This window comes from Lepidochelys olivacea (genome assembly GCF_965140295.1).
Source record: "Lepidochelys olivacea isolate rLepOli2 genome assembly, chromosome: 5".
Lineage (NCBI taxonomy): Eukaryota > Metazoa > Chordata > Testudines > Cheloniidae > Lepidochelys > Lepidochelys olivacea.
In genome coordinates, this window is record NC_140415.1 from 97,647,081 (window position 1) to 97,669,475 (window position 22,395).

At 39.9% G+C, this 22,395-nt stretch overlaps 1 protein-coding gene across 1 annotated transcript in view; it reads right to left on the reverse strand.

Moving 5' to 3' along the window:
- Positions 1-327: 327 nt before the first annotated feature.
- The window catches only part of RORB (RAR related orphan receptor B), a 201,663-nt gene continuing 179,595 nt past the window's right edge, over positions 328-22,395 (reverse strand). Inside the window, exons 5-10 of the mRNA XM_084628124.1 lie at positions 15,749-15,870; positions 12,474-12,606; positions 8,123-8,230; positions 6,639-6,749; positions 2,103-2,215; positions 328-505 (exon numbers count right to left, since the gene is read on the reverse strand). Of these exons, the coding sequence (XP_084484250.1) occupies positions 350-505; positions 2,103-2,215; positions 6,639-6,749; positions 8,123-8,230; positions 12,474-12,606; positions 15,749-15,870 (743 nt within the window). The 3' untranslated portion in view covers positions 328-349. The remainder of the gene's footprint in view (positions 506-2,102; positions 2,216-6,638; positions 6,750-8,122; positions 8,231-12,473; positions 12,607-15,748; positions 15,871-22,395) is intronic.

Here is a 22,395-nt window from a genome sequence, read left to right on the forward strand (position 1 = left end):
AAAGTACCGCTCTATTCTCATTTATATCTACAATAAAATTCTATGAACAGTTGTCTCCCAAAACATACCCCAATAAAATAAAATAAAAAAGGTAACACCCAGTGTCCTATATTTGTATATTTATGGTCAGTTAAAAAAAAAAGAAGTAAAAGAAAGACAAGAATAAAAGAGCCCCACTCAGAGGTGCATATTTACATTCTTCAAACTGTAGCGGTGAAAAATAATTCTATTAAGTGCAGGACATTCCTAGTGTTGCAGTAGTGACATTTTTAATAAGTCTTCATGAAAACATTTCTTTTGTCTTAACAGTGATGCATTCCAGGACTATGTGACAATTCTATCTTCCCCTTCACTTGCAGCCCGTGGTAGAGTCTGGATTGAAAAGCTCCTTGTACAATGGAGGAAACAGTGTATTCACTATATCTGGATGAGATTGCTTAAATACCTGCAGTTTCTCTCCATGCAAGTTGCAAAGTGCAGTAATGGTTGGTATCTTGGCTACTAACTGTAAGGGGAAAAAAAGAGCAAGAAAGTGTTTAGAATAAAGCAGGGTTTCCAGAATGAACAGAGGTAGCATCCTGCTGGGTGGAAGAGTAACTGACTGTGATTCACTGAGAATAGTGAAACCTGTTTAAAATGACCACACCAACCGGCAAAATGAAATGGTCTAGAAGAGACTGTTTTTTAATTAAAGGCCAAACACAATTGTCCTAGAAACCTTGGTGTTACTTTAAAGTGGCCATTTAAGAAAGAGGGCTGCATATTGGAGGTGGTCCTTAATGAAGTCTCATTCCCGTAATAGCACCAAAGAACCACTAATGGTTGTAGTGAAAAAGGAAGGCAATAAGATAGGGTACCAGGGAAAAGAATAGCAATAACTCCCTTTTTTTTCCCTAGAAAAACTAAGCATATAGCATGCTGCCGTTAACTGAATCAAAATACCACTACATAAACCGAGAGAATTTCCTGTGGAAAGTAACATATTTTTTGTCTAGCAACAGATTTGAGTGCAGTTACGTAAGGAGCCTACCTAATTAAAATGTCTCCATTTCCTCTGAATTTACAATTTATGTAATGCATGCCACACATTTCAGAGTCCTTCCTCTGGCAAAACTCTGATTGAAATTAATGGGAGGTTTATTTATTTACCAGGACTGCCTTGCTTTTCTGATGACAGTTTCAATAAATTTTTTACAGTAGTACATACATTTGACAGATATGAAATCTCTAAAAATTACAAAATAAGTATCTTTGTGATCCTTACAGTGGACATGAAAAAAGCAGGGGGCCAGATTCGCTATGCGCTCTCCATTTGATTTTCTAGAACAATGTGCCTACACTTTCCCCCGATGTTAGCAGATATGTGTATAGGAGCATTTCAGTAAGAAGCCTTACCAGCCCAATTTATAAAGCTATTATCTTGGTTCTACTGAAATCTGGAAGGGACCTGCCTCATTTCAAGTTTACAAATTTTATTTCTCTTTTAAACAATTACAATTACAGCAACTCAGAAGCAAAATAGTTTGGCCAATAGACTAAAGAATTACAATTACAGCAACTCAGAAGCAAAATAGTTTGGCCAATAGAATAAAGAATAAATACCAGATTTATTCAGGATGATCTATGGCTGTGAACAGTCAGGGATAACTCAATGCTATGTTCCCCTTATGTGATTGCAAATTCCAGAATTTATTACCCCCTCAGTCGAACAACTGAAACAAAATATTATAAAATGGTAACACTTTCTTTCTTACCCTTATTCAGTGGGGAAATATATTAAGACTGAGCTTGCTTTCTGAATTCTTATATTAATATCTTCCAGAGTCTTCTGACTCTCATTCTCAGTGAATTCTTTAAAAAAAAAGATTACATTTTGAATACTGCATTAGATAATCTGATACTGACTAAATTGCCACTTCACCTTCGGCAGCACTATTGCTGTTCCTCCACTTTGAAATCATCCTCTATCAAAGCCTTACTTTGGTTATCAGATATATAAGAGTTATAATAGAATTGCTATGTACATGTTGGCAACACTCCTGAATTTTAGGAACACTTGTTCCGTTAATATAGTCATGAACTAGCATGTTCTAAGGATCTACCTTTGCCAAGGTCTCATCATCAAGATGGTTCTTCTGAATCACATGTTGAAGTGCAAAATAAATCTTTTCCTGAAGTTTCTGGACCTTTCTTGGTTCTATTAGCCAGGCTCGATCTGACAAAGAAGAAAGGCAAGGGCTAAAGCCAACAAGAACAAGGAAAATGAACCAGCTCATTCACACATGGGCACCACATACCAGGCTGACAAGAGTTAATAATAATCTCATTATGCTGAGGGACTGCAGTGCTATTAACACATGATTTCAGAGGCAGGATGTTATGAACTACTATAAGATCACCTGGGAGTTCAAGTCATGGACATGAAGTACGTACTTGCTACCAATGCACTGCCTTTACATGTTTGAACTTGACTATGAGGATTTTTAAAAAAGGACAAAAGAGAGAAAGATGTGACAAAATGGACAACTCCTGCAAAAAAATTAAGCAAGGTCCAAGTAATTCATTTATACTGTTGTTTTCTAGTTCATATTTCTCTATTTCATATCTCACAGAGTAATATCTCACAATATCAGATAATAATATAATAATATAATATATATATATTATATAATATCACAATAACAGATCTCACAATCTGAATATCTATTTCATATCTCACAAGTAATGCTATCTGAGTGTCTACTGAGTACAGAAAGAATAAACAAACTGATCAAAGTAATCACACCTCTTTGACAGTAATAAAATATAACAATTTGAAAATTTAAAATTAAATAAACCAGAGTCTCAACTGGGCTAACATTTTGAGACCAACAGTTAAGTCTGAATGAACAGAAATAGTTTCCTTCAAAAGAGTTTCTTAATACTTTAGATGAATTTTTTTGTTGCAACATCTTGAAGTGCAATTATTTAAAAAATACACTCCTTTTTACATGGCTCCAGATAAAATAAATTCTAAATTATCTGGGATAATACATTTACAGAAATAGCTGCTTGGAACCTATCTTACTTGTACTGAAGTCAAAGGCAAAACTCCCCCTGATTTCAGGGAAAGATAAGGATCTATATTCTCCCAACTCATGGCTTCCTGAAACAACCATATGGCAAGTGGTGCAGCAGATCTTGATTCAATTCTGAGTCCATTAATACAATGCATTTACTGTACCAGTAAACTTTTTTTTGTTATCATGCTGCAAATCTCTCTCTCTCTCTCTGTCTATTCAGATTGGATCTTAGAAATAGTTTTTGGCTTTCAAATAGGAAATGAAAAATCTATCTTAGTGCAGAAGATGAATTTTACAGAAAGAGCCAGGAGGTGCAGAAGAGCCCTTCCCTCATTCAGATGCTTATTTTGTTAATCAGAGACAGAAGTGAAGTAATGGCACTGATTACATAGGATTATTGTAAACTAACCATTAATATAAATTTATCATACAGGCCAGATAATGGTGATGTTTCAACATATAATTAACAAGATACTATCGTTTTGTCAGGCCCTGTGTGAAGAGAAGTGCATGAAAAGGGTGTAGCATGAAAAGATTGCTGTTTGGAACACACTAGTCTGAGCCTTTGCTGAAAAGAGACAGAGCTGAGGTCTCCAGACACTGAACAGATGCTCAGAGAAAGGAACCTTGTTAGAAAGATAAAGAATCTTGTTCACATAAGGTAAGCAACTGAATTCGGTAATAGCAGTAGTAACAAGATTAGCTAAGAGCTTACATAACACCTGCCTAAGTGAGCATACAGTAATATTCAGACTTCATACATGAAGTGCTAAATTTTATGCTGTCATAAAAACATGCACTCTAGTGGATTTAAACCAAGGCCCAGTGTGGCAGACTACAGCAAAACAGATTTATCACAGAGGGATATTCCCTAAGGATTTTTCTCTCAGTAACAAGCATGGGTTTAAAAATGAACCAGCATTGTTGGTACACAGTGTTTGTGAATTACGTTTTGGTGTCTAATGATACACATTAGGGCTGTTTGGCACAAAGCATAACAGTTGTTAAGTTCATGAAAAAGAGTTTGGCATAGTCATACATGGTGTTTCAACCCATCTGTCTGTCATATTACCCCTTTCCCATATACAAACACACACACACTGCAGAAAGAAGTGGCACATAGCATTCGCTTTGACATTCGTTTCTTTGTGATGTGGGTGAGAAAAGAAATCAGTTACACGCGTCTTTCTGACAGGTTTCATGTCTGTGTGTAGGAAAGACCCATTCAAGAGATGAAAGGGAGAACTATGGGATATTACAGTAACCATTCTTGTGCCTCTGAAGAGCAGACTGAAATTCCGAGTTGGAGCACAGTGAATATGAGTTTGGTAGTTGCTCCTGTTTATCTATAGGACACAACTCCCAAACAGCTTGCTATATCCAACCATTTCTGTTCCAGAGAGGTGCAGCACTTGAGTACTGTAGCAGGACGGTTGTATAGCAGGACTGAATTCATTAGCAAAGCTAATGGGGAAGCTTTCGGAACACTTGCCTGCAGTTCAATTGTCTCAAAGTCAGGGCTGAGTCACTCACTTTTCTGAGTGCTAAATACATCCACAAATGGTTTAGAAAAAGTAGAAATGAGCAAGGGATTCTCAGTTGACAGCAAATACTAGTACCAAGTAGAAACATTTGGTACTTTCCAAACGATGGGTTATTTAGAGGACCATAGGGATGAATCAATATTTTGATATCCATGTACCATCTCCCTGCAGCTAAGCATAAAAGGCTGCATCAAAACCAACTAAAGTTAATGGGAATATGTCCATTACTTCAGTGGGGTTTGGATCAGGCCCAAAGAAAGTGCCATAGTCTTAGAATTATTGACAGATTTGTTACCAGATCTTGCTGGCTGGCTGAAGCAGTAATTTGCTCTTCCTTCCTGTATTGTCTGAGGCATAACATTGGGTAGAAATTTGATTTCACTGAAGTTTCTCTAGCTCCCAAACACATTCAACTACTGCACTTGTCACACACCTTTTCTACGGATGTGCTGTACTAGCCTGAGACAAAGCCGACTGAAGTGAATGGAAAGTTTCCCACTGATTTAAATGTGCCTTGGATCAGATCCTATATTTCCGAGTCACTGTTGTAAGACATCAAATTGGAACACAACTCTCAATGAAGATTTAAATACAAAAACACAAGGATTCCACCTCTGCACATTGTGAAGGTTTTGTAATATAAAACAAAGCTTGGTTGGAGAAGTATGATTCTGCACACAGCACTGCTGCTGTCCTTTCTCCTGTGGCTGAGGAACTTTCCAGCCAAGAAAACATCCTAGAAAAGCGGCTTTGTATCCGGTGACTCTACCTACAAAGCTAATGGTACTAACCTGCAGCAAGTACTCACTGGATCATCCCTTCCATCAATGAGCAAACTGTTACAGAACACAAAATCTCCTGTAGAAATAACAAGGACCAGAATCCTTGCAGCACATGTTATTATGAAGATATCAAGCGTGTTGACACCATCTATGCTGGTCTAATTTTATCTAAATTAATCTCCTCCACAGATGTGACAAAGGGCAGAGAAACCTAGAGGAGGCCAGGAGCAGAACTGGGTGAATTGTGTGTGTGTGTGTAGGGGCGATATATAGGCCTGAAGGAGGTAGGCGCACAATACCCATTAACTTTCCGTGGGAAAGTACTTCTCCCTAAGGTGCTTTTAAAAAATCCCACACTGAATTGTGAATATGTCCACTAGATTCAGCTTGTGATCTGATCCAATCACCCATGGTCCAGACCCTGGTTTTTCTGCTTTTCCATGAACATTCATTCAGCCAGTGTGTTTTCAAACACATATGTGTGACTATGGGTATTTTGAGCAAATGAGCATATTCCCATGACAATAAATGTATTTCTGACTTGCCCTTGTACAGGTGGGCAGTATGGGGAAGGCCCTTGCCCTGCTTGCTCCCATCCCACAGGAGAAGCCAGTCACAGTGCTGTCCCTATACTCTACCAAAGGCAGAGCATGCTCCCTAGTGCTAACCATGAGAGTGCCTGCTGCCTCAGAGTGGGAAGGAAGGAGCTGAGGCCCTGTGCTACCTGAAATTCAAGAAGGAATATGCCTCCCTGAGGCACAATATCTCTCAGAGGTCCACCTGGGGAAATGCTGTTCTGCCCTACTTGTAATCAGTATCTATACCTATCACACACAATCTGGCCCCCTCTCTCTTTCTAGTGTTCCTATTTTTCTTCCTTCATCTTATGACAGTGCTGTTGAATGTTGAAGAGACAATACTTGGCTTAGATCCAGCCAGTTATTTTTCTATAATTTAATTCAGGTTCTGAACAGCTGGTCAGAATGTTTTGGATAACAGGCAGGTCATAAATCTGCCTACCTGTGGCTCTTTAGGCTGGTGTAGCCATATTTTGTTCTGAGCCTATTTCCAGCAGGTTAACTGCTGTCAATATAATGTATTCAAGAAAACTTTTGAGAATAATCCAGGCAATTCTTCAATTACTTAGTGTGCCAGTTTAAGTAGGAACAACAGCTGTTTATGCCGGCAAAAAAATATGAACAAGGATGCAGTGAAAAAGAGGATTTATCAAAATACTTGGAGATAACTACCTGGTGATATCAGAACAGCAGACGAAAACAACGCAATCTCTTCCTCAGTCAGCTGTAAGGAACATAAGTTCTTTGCAAAGTCAAATGCTTCATTCACCAGATCATCAGAACCTACAGATCACAGAGAACAAAGTCAATGCTAGAAATTTATCAGCTCTTTAATCTGCCTTGAAAAGCTGCTTGTTTTGATGTCAGGAGTGCGCGTGTGTGTGCGTGCGTGCACACATCTGAGTGAGAGAGAGAAAGAGTGCAAGTAAGTGAGCAAGTGTTTTGGTTAGGTGAACGCTTTCATTGACTGCTGAATTTGCACTCACATGGAATGTGAGGCTATTTAAAAAGTAGCATTTGCAGCTGCATATCACTAGAACTTTCAATGAATCAGTATCTATTCAGTACAAAGTGTGAAACACTCTTTCTCTGAAAACTCCAAAGAAAAAATCAAGGAAAAAAAAATGTCTTTTGCAATGTCACACAGAAATGTTAGCCAAGAATTTTCTTTCTCTTTATGAAAGAAAATCTTGTTTTTGAAACCAAAGTGACATCTACAAAAGGAATCTGACTAATACAGAACAGCGATCTCCTACAACATCCCATCAATAACAGTATAAGATAGCCTTCTTAGAAGTTTGGGGGAAAACATGCTATGGGACAAAGAAAACCAGCTAAACATACATGGAATGTTTATATATGATGTATATGTAAGCAATGAGCTAAATATTTATTAATTACTACCAATATTGAAACCTTCATTGGCTTTGGTTCTGATTGCTGAATGATTAACAGGTTAATTATTCTCACAACCAGAACACTGACATAATTTATAAGGTAACACTACAAGCAAGGTAACAGTCATCATGCATGTTACATATAGTGATGAGGAATTAAACAGTTGCTCTACCAAACGAATCAGAATGAACCTGAGCTTTGCCTGAATCTTTCTCAAGCTTCAGAGTATTCTGGATAACCCATTGGTGCCCCCTCATGACCTTTGTGGGATCCATCCATCCATCTGCCTCTGCCAAGAGGCCAAAATAGACTTCATCCACTTACCCGTTCTGCAACATTCACCTTCCTTCCACACGGGTTTCAATATTGAAACCATTCTTTTAGCTGATGTCATGCTGATATTACACACCAGTGCAAATGTCAACCACAAATGAGGCTGGGATCACTATAGGCCAAATTCTGAAATCTTCATTCATATTTTATTCAGTCCTTACGTGGCACACTGCCAAAGTGTATCTTGCAAACCTCCCATTGCTCCTTTTCTATTAGGGAAAAACAGCTTCCTACTGCTAGCAGCTATTGGAGTTACTTTGTGAGTTTAAATGGCAGTTCCCTGTTCTTCAGTGCTAAAGGTAAAAGATTCAAAAGCTGCTAATGACTTTTGGTTGGGAGGGTGGTTATATTTAGAAAGGTAAGTCTCCCACTCACTCCAGAATTTGGCTCACTGTAATGGATGAAAATAAAAAAGGCAAACCTACCCAAAGCTTTGAACATTTGCATTCCTCCATACTTTCCTTCAAACAGAACAGTGTTGTTGAGTGGATTGAAGGCACGGCACATTCTCACCAAAACCACTTCCAAGCAGCCTGTTGGACAAGGAAAGACTATGAAAACTACACATACTTCGTTACTGGATGAATGCACTACAAGGTGGGTAGAAAGTTGGCTAGATTGTCGGGCTCAACGGGTAGTGATCAATGGCTCCATGTCTAGTTGGCAACCGGTGTCAAGTGGAGTGCCCCAGGGGTCGGTCCTGGGGCCGGTTTTGTTCAATATCTTCATAAATGATCTGGAGGATGGTGTGGATTGCACTCTCAGCAAATTTGCGGATGATACTAAACTGGGAGGAGTGGTAGATATGCTGGAGGGCAGGGATAGGATACAGAAAGACCTAGACAAATTGGAGGATTGGGCCAAAAGAAATCTGATGAGGTTCAATAAGGATAAGTGCAGGGTCCTGCACTTAGGACGGAAGAACCCAATGCACAGCTACAGACTAGGGACCGAATGGCTAGGCAGCAGTTCTGCGGAAAAGGACCTAGGGGTGACAGTGGACGAGAAGCTAGATATGAGTCACCAGTGTGCCCTTGTTGCCAAGAAGGCCAATGGCATTTTGGGCTGTATAAGTAGGGGCATAGCGAGCAGATCGAGGGACGTGATCGTTCCCCTCTATTCGACATTGGTGAGGCCTCATCTGGAGTACTGTGTCCAGTTTTGGGCCCCACACTTCAAGAAGGATGTGGATAAATTGGAGAGAGTCCAGCGAAGGGCAACAAAAATGATTAGGGGACTGGAACACATGAGTTATGAGGAGAGGCTGAGGGAGCTGGGATTGTTTAGCCTGCAGAAGAGAAGAATGAGGGGGGATTTGATAGCTGCTTTCAGCTACGTGAAAGGGGGTTCCAAAGAGGATGGCTCTAGACTGTTCTCAATGGTAGCAGATGACAGAACGAGGAGTAATGGTCTCAAGTTGCAGTGGGGGAGGTTTAGATTGGATATTAGGAAAAACTTTTTCACTAGGAGGGTGGTGAAACACTGGAATGCATTACCTAGGGAGGTGGTAGAATCTCCTTCCTTAGAGGTTTTTAAGGTCAGGCTTGACAAAGCCCTGGCTGGGATGATTTAACTGGGAATTGGTCCTGCTTTGAGCAGGGGGTTGGACTAGCTGACCTTCTGGGGTCCCTTCCAACCCTGATATTCTATGATTCTATGATGTTTCAAGGCACTTTTGAAAGCAGAATGTATTAAATTTCAAAAAAGTTTCTTGCAAAATACCAATGAACAGAAACAACCTTCTGCACAAATGGTGGGATTTACAGCGGGGCTTAAGCACCTAAGTCCAATATTATGTGCCACTGGCATTCACAGTCACTGGCCTGCTCAGCAGCCCCCTAACCCTGTAAGTGCCTAAATCCCTAAGGCCCAGATCCACACAGGTATTTATGTTTCTAACTTCCACTGATTTCAACAGAAGTTAGGAGCCTAAATATCTTTGTAGATCTGGGCCTAGGTGCCTAACTTCCCACTACTGAAGTCCCCAAGGGGCCTAAATGTCAGCAGCGGGGCATTTGCACACCTGCCTAAATCTTGACACTGCACAGCAGCGTGGTGTCTAACTCACGCTGAAACCTGAGGTGGGATTAGAAGTAGGTATTCCCCCGCCTTTTGGGGGGCTCAATCTGGTAGACGTGCTCAGAGCATGTTGAAACTCCCACAAAACAGCAGGGAGAGGATGTTGTGTCCCCTCCTTACAGCCTTTAGCCCTCCCCCAGGGCATTGGAGACCCAGGTTCAACTTTCCGCTCTACTTAGTGTGGAGCAGGGATTTGAACGTGGGTTTCACATCTCCCAGAAAAAATGCCTTCACCCCAGGGCTATGGGATATTGTGGGACAGGCCTCTCTCCGTTTCTCTTGTTGAAGCTGTTCCACTTTGATCCCCAGGCTCCATTCCTGCTATGCCAGTTCATATTTAATTATTTGTAAAAAGTTGATCAACTTCAACAGGAGAGATTTAGAAAGGCCCTACCCATAATATACCATAGCCCCAGTGGCTGGGCTATAATGTAGGACACCCCAGTTAAAATCCCTTCTTCATATCAGGCAGAAGTGGAGTTGAACGGAGGGCTTCCCATCCCAGATGAGTGCTCTAAGCACTGGGCTAAAAGTTGTAGTAGTGGTTTCTTCCACCGCCACTATCGAGCCCTTCACAAGTGCTAGGAAAAAAAATCTATTTTCAGATTTTGTTTTGTTTGACCTAAAATAGAATTTTTCGATACACTGATATTTTTCACAATTTTTTGATTTTCAGTTTTTCTTTTTTGATTGTTCAGAAATGTCATCGAACTGAAAAATCCACTGTTTACCTAGCTCTACCGTAAAGTTAGGTGCTGCAATATGGAGTGTTGCAGCATCTATGTCCCCCTTGTGAATCCCACTCAAACACCACACCACAACCTACACATTTGCTGATGGGATCTGAGTAGGAGACAACTCACCCTCCAATCTCTGCCTCTGCCACTGACCAGAGAAGGAAGCAATTCATGATCCAGTCCCATTTCCCTTCCGTTTAGAGCTCCACTTTTTCTAGGGGGAGTGCATATTATCAGGCCATCTCTAATTTCAGTAGTATAGCTAGTCAAACATTTTCTGATTAAAAGTTGTTTTTTTAAAGGGTTTCATTAAAAAATTTTTACATGAAAGTTTTTGAAAAAGCATCCCAAATTTTTCTATGAAAAGAAAAAAATTAGGACATTTTTTTCTGGATTTTTTGAAGTTTTTCCATTTAGATATTATGGGGGTTTCCACACTTTCTGATAGTTTTCCAATGTTTGCTAGTTTGAAAACTGTAACAAAGTGTTTTCTGACAGTAAATTAGCTTAAAAATGGAAGTTCTACTTTTAAATGTAAAAATTGTTTCCCCCTACACACACTTTTCCACACTGTTTCCATGATGTTTTCAGTTGGAAAACTGTAAGAAAGTGTGAAACGTAGGCTTCCCCCCTTTCTCATAATGGAAAAAGAGGAGAAACAGTCAGAGGGTGTGGAATGCAAGGGGGGAAATAACACTTTGTCACATTTTTAAACTTTACCACAGAGAAACCAGAATTTCCTCACAGGAAAAATTCAAAGGGGGTTTTTTGAAGGAAACTGTGAGAAAAATCCCAGAATTCTGGCTAGCTCTGCTCAATATTAGCAGCATGAGGGGCAGTAAAACCTTAGCAGTTTATACACTCTGTAGCTAATTAGGGTTCTCTTAATACATTTTATGTCCAAATGTCATTGAATCTTTTTTTGAAGTGCTCCTGTTTCTTTTGCTTTACCAGTCAAATGAATACAGTTGTTTAATGCAGAAGCTGGATTGTTAATGAGGATATTATTAATTATTCTCATGCTAAGAGCCTTCTTTTCCAGGGAATTTTCTGTATTCCTGCTGGTCCTCTTATTTTTCTGCAGTTTGCACCTGCCTCCAGCATCTTGGTCCCATATTATAGCCACAGCCTTCTGAGCAAGGACTGGATCACACTACCTCTTTCAGAACTGCCTGAGAGTTCTCTGTTGAATGACACAAGGCACTTCTCTAGCTCAAAGAAACTGCCTCATGCTACATCCCAGCCTCTGCCAGATCTGGGGACCAGGGTAGCACAGGGTAATGCAGTTAATAACCAGATGCAGCTTGTTTGATAATACCATTTGGTCCTACTGAGTGACATGGAGTTATTGCAAGCTCACAATTCCTAACAACTAAATGTCACCAGAGTGCTTCTTAAAATGATTATTCTAAAAGAAGGGCGGGACTTGCTGTGTGACATGACAGAAAAACTACCCCCCCGCCCCCCCATACACACACCACAACACGCACACGCACACAACAGTGTCAATGCATGCTGCCGCAACCCAACCACGCTCACTCCAGTATTAATTATCGCCCACAGGGATTTCTCCTACTAAGTACTGACATAAGATTATAGGTATTGCTGTAGCATCATTAAAATGATTAGAGTTGACCAGAGAGGCCAGAGGGCACAGTTCGCATGGATTTGACTAACTAAAATCAAGTGGTGGTTTTAGAAGCAGCAGTTTGGTGATTCAAGCAGCTCAACTCAATAATACCTTACACGGCATGTCAAGCTGGGGCTTGTGGCTTCTGCAATTAACAGTTAAGTTTTTCTGTAAATGAAAAACACAATTGACTTTAGAGGGAATGGGATCTGAAGACATGAATGTTATTAACGCAGAAGATCACGTAGGGTTTACATGTGTGGGGAGGCAAGGTTGTGATGGGGAGAAGTAAGGTTATTTGAAGAGAGAATGACTGACGAAACCACTCACCTGATTTAAGGAGTAGAATTTGATCATTTTGACAGAGCTCCATGAAGCCTGTTATCCGCTTTGCAAACTCCACTACGTACTGAATAGCATGAGTGATCTGGATGGCACACTGCTGCCACAATGCTTCTCTTGCCTTCCAAAGGAAATATGCAATAAAAAATAAAACAGTAAGCAACCAGAATGTTCAGAGGCAAAACGACACAATGCTGTGTTACACAAAGTGTGCAATTTAGATTTTATAATAGGCAGAGCTGGTAACTCCACTTACAATCAAGGTGGCCTGACTCTTCCCATTATAAGATCCTATTTGCAGTTGCTTATAACTTTGCCAAACTTTAACTGTTTGGGCTGAAATTTTCCATGCTGGGTGTCTGCCTCTGGCTGAAGATTTTTTTTGGAAAAATTCAGCCAAATCATGTCAGCGTTTTACAAGAACAAGGCTAATGACAAATACATTGTTTTGCTCATGTAAATTTCTTTTTTAAAAACTCTAGTGCCTCCATGCTTTGGAGGAAGGACATGAAATCTGGTACTTTTGACTATCTCTCTGTTTGCCTCAGTTCCCCATCTATAAAATGGGGATAACACCCTCTCACCTGACAGGGATGTTGTGAAAATAAATTCATTAATATATGTGAAGTCCTCTGAAACTATAGTGATGAGAACCATAGAAAAGCTCATGAAGAAATTAATAGTTCTCTTTTCAGAGCAAGGTTTGGCTAGAGTGCAGTAAACAAGGTGTAGGGCTGCACATTGAACAAGGAGGAGAAAAGAAAATATTGAATAGCTGCTCATTAAGGGAGCACTGTCATTCTGTGCACTGGATTTCTCAAGCTCCTGTGGAAAAAAAAGTATTTGAGAATGTAATTAAAGACTGTATCATAATTCAGACATACAAGGGAGGGAGGTGAATTAATATTGCACAGGCTTAAAGCTGGCATTTCCCAACTTTTGAGTGCTTGACTTGGAAACCTTTGTGATGTTTAAACATAGTTTTTTGTGTAATATATATACAAAATATATATTGTATTGTATTGTATATATATATTACACAAAAAACTATGTTTAAACATCACAAAGGTTTCCAAGTCAAGCACTATATATGGGCTAGATTAAAAAAAGTAACAGGAGTGGTGGTGTTGAACATTGCCACACCGATCTTTCAGGCGCCTAGAAAATCCCTGGGATTCACAAAGACCGAGTTCAGCAGTTAGACTCCCTATATAATGAATAGGGGGAGTTAGGCACCTCAGAGTGGAATTCTTGACTAAGCTAGCCAATGGGAGGTGCCTAGCCAAGGGATGTGTGCTAAGCCCTGCCTCTCTCTTGGAGATAGGAGCCTCCCTCTGTTTGGGATTCTCACTCTCCCCTTTCAAAGCTATTGTATTGTGGATGCATAATGAAGGAATCATGGTGGGGTGGGGTGGGGAGAAAGTGCAAAAGCACTAAATGACTCTGTAGCCTGCTGGTTAGAGTAATCATGTGGGAGACCCAGGATCCAGTCCCCCTGCTCTAATGACTTTTTAAATTGTTTATCCACAGTGGAACAGCTTCAGCATGAGAGACTGAAGAAGCCCTACGTCAGAATATCCTATAGCATACTGTTTAGAGCACACACCGCAGAGATGGCAGGCCCCTGTTCAAATCCCTTTGATTCCTCAGGTGGTGGGGGGAGTTGAATTGGGGGGGCTCCCAAATCCAGGGGGGGGAAGTACCCTAATCAAACATTATGAGAGAGGTCTTCTACCACCCAGGTGTTTGGGGTAAGCTCATCTAGAGGGTCCCGCTCTGATAGGAAAATTCTGAGATCGCCTACCAGATCAGGAACTACAGGTGGATTTAAACCAAGGCCAAGTGTGACAGACTGCAGCAAAACAGATTTATCGCAGAAGGATATTCCCTAAAGATTTCTCTCTCAATAACAAGCATAGGCTTAAAAATGCATCAGCATTGTTGGTTCATGCCTCGCTCTGGGCCTTAGTCCTCTGGATGCCTGGTATTGGGTTGCAGTCTGCATGCACAGAGACAGAAACCCACGCATCTACAGAAAAAAATTCTGCACAAATTAGGGTGCTGAACAAATTTAGGTGCTTATGGGGTTTGGCAGTAGCTGAGTGGGGGTTCTGTGAACCCTAGTAGGGCCTGATTCTGGGATTTAGGCACCTAAAGTGGCAGTTAGGTGCCTAAGTCCTTTTGTGAATCTAGCCTATATCTATCTCTTTCTACATATAGATATAAATGAATGACAACTAGGCAATGCAAATATATTGCTAGCAAAGGAAATAGACTAATGCTATTTAGTCACCTTGTTGAACATTTCTGCTGGGTTTAAAACCTTTTCAAAATACCATTAAAGTGTAATTACAGTCAGAATAATGACCCCACAAAATCGGGACCTTCTTTTTCAATTTATCACCTTTGTGTGTGTGCTTGCCCGTGCACAAGTGTATCTTTGGACTACATCTGCCACAGGTGGGTTTCGACTCCTGTTATCATTGAGGAGCCAACAGAGCTGTCAAAGAACAAACTGAACTCTATTCTACTTTGTCTAAATTCTGATTGCTGAATCAGAATTATTGGTGAAAATGAAAAAAGCAGAAGAACTCAGCTTGATTTCCCCTGCCTCGGCTGAATTTGAAGAGCTGCAAGTGGGAGAAATATTCTGAATGAATTTGATATGGGAATCATAGGGGGAGAATAAATATACAACCAAATAAAGGCATTTTTACGGCCACTTTTCAACAAACAGTATTACCACACTTTACAGAGTGTGTTAAACTCTGCATTATCTACTGTAGATAGGTGATGGAGATTTACTTTCTTTGCAATAAAAAACACTCATTTTTCCACATGAAAATGGGGACAGTTTTAACAGTTGTCATAAATATGTTAAACAAATCTATCTTCTGTTTTGAAAACTCTTCCAACATATGGAGTCCAATCCTGTTCCCAATAAAATCAACTGCAGTTTTGGGAAAAGATCAGGCCCATGGAAACAAATAATTAATATGGGAGGCTGATTTTATCACCGTTTTCTTTTCCCTGACATTATGCTACTAGCATACACACTAGTAAGCTGTTATTTCTATTTTAAAATGCCATTCTCACATCTTCAGTTGCCAAGTTTTTCTAATATCAAACTGCTATTTCCCACCCCAAAGGTTTAAAGCTTAACTGGGTATTGATCAACAAGTCCTTGCCAAATATAGTGCACTGAATCACTATAAATCGCAAGGAGAAGGGGAAGCAAGAGAAGTAGTGTTAGGGTATTGTACCTTGCTCTGGTATACTTTAATTTCTTCATACGTGTGGGTTTGCCATGCTAGCTGGTGTAGTTCATCCATTGTATATTGACACGTCTCCAAATGGGACTTAATGATATTCTGTGCAATTCGATCTAAGAAATGGGGGGAAAGCAGAAAGTCACAATGAATAGTAATTTGCAATAGCAAAATTTTGAAGACATAAATGTTGCGGGGCATGATCAGTAGACAACAATATATTTTATGGCATAGGTGATTGGACAATGTCACATTTATCAATGTTTTCGTATTTAGCTAGTTATCGTTTGAGCTGTGGAAATGTTCCTTATTAAATCCAGAGCCACAAGAAATTTGCTTGGTTGTGGATTACAAAATTAAAAATAGCCAGCCTTTGGGTGAAAATGTACCCAGTTAAAATTGGAAATGAAAGTTTTATCTGTATCCGGATAGGCACACATTTTTAGAAACCAAGGGTGGTATTTTCATATAGATTTTGAAATGGAGCAGCAGCAGAAAAACCTCATACACAAATGACAACATATTCCTCAGAAAGAGGCAGTACATTCAAGGTGCTTTAGCCAGACTTGGGCAGGAACAGCATAGCTTCTTCATCATTGTCTACATCACTCTCAATCTCTCCTGTTGCAACTGTTCCACTTTGTATAAATAATTATATATTCATTGGGCCAGAGAGAGAGTGAGAAAATAACTCTGAGGCCTGGTGGTTAGGGAACTCATCTGGGAGGGAGGGCACCTGGATTCCAGTCCCTGCTCCAGTGAATAATTCATTATTTATACAAAGTGGAACAGCTGCAACAGGAGAGATTAAGAGAGACCCCACACCTCAGTGGTTTGATGGCTAGTGCAGTCATATGGAAGAGAGGAGATTTGGGTTCAAGTCCTTGCTCTGAAGCAAGGATTTGAACCTAGGGCTCCCATATCACAGATGAGCATCCTATCCACTCGGTTGTTAGGGGATAGGGAGTAGTGATGCTGCAACCACTTTGTGAATGGTGCTTAACTCCCCTTGTGATTCTAACGCCAAAATCAAAATATTTCATTCTGATGTTTCCTTTTTTTTTTAAATGGAAAAAATTCACCAAAGTCAACATAAACTCACAAAAATGATTTGGTCAACGTGAATGTGTATGTTGCTGTGAAAAAGAGTTGCAGCCAAAATCTTTCACCCAGCTCTAGTAATAACAACAAAAGGGCATATTAGTGACTGCAAAGGGTCTATACCATATTATTGTCCAGGAGAGAGAGGTAGAACCTTTGTCTCAGGGTACCAGGTTGCCCTATTTTGTCACACTAATAACCTACTGTATATCTGGTCATGCTGGGAGAAAGGGATGAAAAAGAAAATCCTGGGAAGGGAGTAGAGAAGATACAGGAAAGTAAGAGAACTACATCAGACAAGCCAGGGACTTGGGTGTAAAATCTTCATACCGAGTAATGGCAGGTCTCAATGCACCCATCTCTTGAATGTACTATGGCTGGAAGGAAAACCACTTTCCTCCACTTAAATCTGTCATGGCAAAAGCAGTAGTTTTGCTAGCATGAAGTGATCTGGGTGCCTAATAGCTGTGGAATGTGTTAAAGCAGACCATCGATCCTGGCTTGTTCAGGTAGTGTTCTGGAGGAGAAGAGGTGAGTCCCATTTATAGTTTTAGAAGGAAACCACGTGAAAATTCACTTGTTATCATGGTTTTACCCAGAATTTAGACAAAGCCTAGCAGTCTCACTTTAAATATTTCAGGTTAATTCAATCTCCAAACTCAAATTATAACTGAGTGGAAAAAAATTCCCCTCTTATTCCCCCTTATACATGTGTTATTCAGAGTTACTTCACTGACTTCAGTTGAGATACTGTGGATTTACACTGGTTCAAAGCAGCATTCAGCACAAGAACATTTATCACTTCCCAAGAAATTGCATAGTCCATTTGCTGTTGCTGTACAACCAAGATGTTAGAAAAAATTTCCCACATGCTTATTGATCAGGCTCAACAATGAATTAATCTAATATAAATTATACTTAAAAATAAACCAGACTATAATTACTTACTCACGTCTATAATATGTTTATAACATTTACTAATCATTTAACTCTTTCTAAACCACTTATTTATATACTATCTATAATGGTCAAACTGTTTATTAACTCTTCATTTATGTGTGCATATACAATATGTATAATACTTATACAAAATATATGTGCTTGTATTTTATGCATGCGCACACACACACATTCTCTCAACTTAATAAACAGCATGCTAAAAGATTCCTACATACCACACGGAAAAAATAGCTCCCTGAACAAGAAGGGCCAGTTCTGTCCAACCACTGGGCAGGATGCAGTGTGAGACAGGGAAGAATTTGCCCCACATTTCTGGTTTCATGTTAAAATGATGTTAACTTAGCTGAAGCAAGACTATGAAAATAGGGATTTATAAGATATGCCTTTGAAAATTTCCAGGGCATTTTTCAGGACTGAAATTTATTTGCTAAGGGTGTGGCAAGCGCTAAAGATTTTATTGTCTCTTCCCTTCTCTCAAGGGAATCAGAGAAGGCTGATTTTTTTTAAAAAAAGTGATTCAAAGAAAACAATTTTATAAACACCAAATCTCAGTTTTTATCCCCAGAAAATGAGCTATTTTTTCTTAAAAAGAAAACCAAAATTAGAATAATTAAAAAACACAAATCTGAAAGATTGCTCTGCTCATAAATAATCTCAAAGTACAACCACTTAAAAATGCTTTAGCTTATGGTTAACTCCATTTGGGATTCTTTTTATCACTAAAAACTAGCAGGCTTCCATTTAATCCTTATTTAACTCACCCAAATATATCTCTATGTTGTAGTACATGCAGTCCAGGCTAAAAGATCAATCACTGAATTTAAACTCCAGCAATGTCTGGACATAATGGTGGTAAATTAAGGAGGGAGTTTCAGCCTGGACTCTGAACGGTCTTAACTCCTATGGATGTCATTAAGATATAACATTGAATACATTAATATTAAGGTAATGAGAAATAAGTATATGATGTTTGCTGGAAACATATTGAACCATAGCAAACCTAACTGCAGAAATTAAGCTCAAGATGAAGGGCTTGTTTACACTGAGGAGGATTTAACCAGATGGAACTGAAGTGCAGTCAACTTGTAAGACTGAAGTGCAGTCAACTAAAGTGCAGGAATTTATAAGTTTTTTTAATCAAAATATCTGACAGTGGAAACATAATTTTAACTTTGCATTTTTCCAGACAATGTTGCAAACCATGTTTTAGTCCCAAGCTCTTGGGGCTAGTATATTCATTTCCTTTCTACTGACTTCAAGTTCTTGCTTGCGGTTTTCATTGATTCTTCCTACCCCACCCTCCACCTTTCCTTATATGAAGCAAGAATTATTTATACTTTTGTTATAAAGAAAATAAAAAAACATATTACTGCATAGCCTGTAGAGGAGGTAGCTTATTGTTTTTCAGTCAGAACGAGGCATACTGAAGTTTAACAATGTGAAAAGAATATACACATGCTCTAGCATTATTTGCCTTGAAATACACGCGTGGGTACCATAAGCTAGATGTAACAATCAAATCACTGCTCTCTTATTCTTGTACTTCCTATTTATGTATTTACTTAGGATGAGCTGGTTCTACGGCCATTCATATGCTCTTCAATATTTTGTGGGGCTGGCATCCAAGCGATAGCTCTGTACAGCTGTACACAGAACTGTTTCCCATATATTAATTGTTTCTTGAGCTGATGTTAAAACCTATCTAGGTGTATGAAGGCCTAGGGGAAGCATGCTGCCTTCCAAAATGAACGAGGTGCAAAGACGGACTTGAAATTCTGGTGCTGCAGGCCAGCTAAGTCTGACTGTATCATAAAAAGGATATGCTTGGTCTCTGGGGAAAGGATCCTGACAGCTCCCTCTGTTGGCTGATTAGAAAGATGCATAAGCATCAGAGGAAACTGCTTGCCTGCTTTCAGAGATGGCAGTCATGAAAAGGAAAAGGGGATTAGTGTTAAAATGGCAAGTGTTTGGCTGATGGGTTTTGCACAAGCCATTGACAAGAGAGAGATGAAAAGTAAAAGTATGGGCTTTCTGAGGGACAAGCAACACAAGATACTTCAGGTAAAAAGAGCAAAGGGTACAGAATATCTTCTTGTCACAACACTCTAAAGGCATTACATCTTTCTGGGCATTTTTGGTGTCTTGGCCCTTTAGTAGGTCAGTCAGGGAGCCGCAATTGATGCAATGTTGGGGCTGAACTGGAGATAATATCCTGCCAGGTCAGTAAGTGGCATGTCTGTCTTGTGATCTGGGGTGTAGGGCACGAGTTTAATGTATGGATTTTATCTAGCATACATTTGTGGAGGCCTCTACTTACTTCATTATCCTTCGAACCAGTGGAATGGGGGAGTGTCCCATCAAAAAGACAAAAACCAACTGTTTCAGCAGTGCTGAGAAAGAGAGATGTTCATATAGCATACATGATAGCTCAGTATGAAACAAATAGAGCTGGTCATATTATGGAGGGAAGGGTCTCGTGGAAAATACCGACTTTTTGGCAAAAAATCAAACTCTGAAATATTTTAGCTAAACCCAAACATCGTTCAATGCAATAATGCTGCCACAGTGCCTCATGAGAGTTGTAGTTTGGGTGCTTCATCTTTCCATTCTCCTCTATAGGCCAGCCTCCCTGGTCAGAGTACATCTCCCATGATTCACCATGGGTTCACCTTCTTGAGACAGTGCCAAATTATTATGAATTGCTGTGATTTATATGAATGAATGTGATAAGCATGAGTTTTGTATGGCTTGGTATCCCTGAACTTGCTAGAGGATTCTGGGAGCAGAATTCTCTTAGCATTAGATAAATTATGTGGAAAACCACTGGAGGTGCTGAAACTGCACTTGAATGGTTAATAATGTCTCGATGGGCGTGTATGTTTCAATGTCGAACTTTGGAATATATCAGCAGAGAACCAGCTCACAAGGTAAAAAACATATAAAATCATATGATCGATGGGCTTGGTGCAGGCTGACATGCGTCAAAATTACCCTTTTTGGATAACGTCACTCTAAGAGCTTAAGCGGGTGATTGATGAGAGGGTAAATGTTGATTGAGATTTGGTCTAGATCTGTTCTGCAGCCCCTCCTTCCAAAAAATTAATTAGAGAAAACCAGTGACAAATGCCCATGAGGCATATTTCTGGGATATGTGACTCTTTTGAGAACAAAAAGGTATAAATGCTAAGCAAAGTATATTAGTTAAGTTAGTTCCCCAATTAACATCAGAAGAGGTTTGAGACTGTGAGACAGAAGTACTCGGGATGACCTAGACTCTGCTTCGGGTGACATTTAACAGATCCAGTACCTAAAAGGGGAAAGAAGAGAAGAAAAGAAGTCTCCGGCTAGAATTGGTAGGTATATCTGCCTTGTTTGCTAATCAGGATACTGTGTAAGGCAAACATAGTTACTGAGGATTTATGCTTGGGGAGCTAAGGCTTATAGGAAAAGACGCGCACTGTGTAACCTTAACTACTTGTGTGATTCTTTCCCAAATAAATTATTCTGCATTAAGCATATGGGTTTCCAGATTTCCACTGGTACGGGTAACATCTGCCCAGCCATGGGTCATTAAAGATCCGTTTCAACATTGGTAGCAGAAGATGGTTTACCATGCTAGTGGGAAAAGCTACCATGAACTGGTAAGCCAAGCTAAAAGGAACAATATATTTTCTTAAAGCATTGTATGGTGCCGGGGAACTGGGGAAATATAGCTCGGAACCAGAATATTTTGGTAAGCCAAGTTAAAATATTGAGATATTGTATGGTGCTGGGGAACCAGGGGTTAAATACAGCTTGGAACCAGTATATTGAGAGAGAGAGAAACACACAAGTACGCAGGGTTGTATCAGTGTCATCTTAAAGCCAATGATGTTCTGCAAGCGTAAGCAAGGCGGGTTTACCGCAGAGGACAAGGGCGATACCTCAAAGCCTCTGGGTATGGTGGATAAGTGTTTACTAAAACAGGCATGTGATAGACTGGGGTCAGATTCAAGTCTGGCTGATGCAGTCCCCACGCTGCATGAGAAAGGTTTGGACAATTTGTTGTTGGGGTATCAAAAGGGTTACACTCCTAAGCCCAAACATCAGCACAAGTCGTCTGTGCTATGTATCATGCTGTAAATAAGCTTGCAAAGAAGCAAGATGTTTCGGAATGTCAGCGAGATGTTTTGGAATGTCACCAAGGAAGTTTAGAACAGGAACTGGAAAAACTAAAATTGCAAAATGAAAACCTGAAATTGGACCTGCAAACTGCTGTAGCACAGAATGTAACTAAGGCTCAGCAGATAACAGCTTTAACTTATACATGTCAGGACTCAGAGGAAAGAATAAAGATACAGGAGGAAGAGGAGCCCCTTCCAGGACCTCTGGTAACCCAGCCAGTAGTGGGAGTGCAAATGCCTCAGCCTCCATGGCAAATACAAGAGGAAGTAATTCATCCTCTGACTGAAACTGAAAAGCGGAAGGATTTCAGAAGGATTAAGAAAGTGGGCCTGCACGGCTATGGCAGCTGCGGCACTGCCAGGCAATGAGTGAATGCAGGAATTTCCCATGGTTTGGGCTAGAAAAGAAATCTGAAT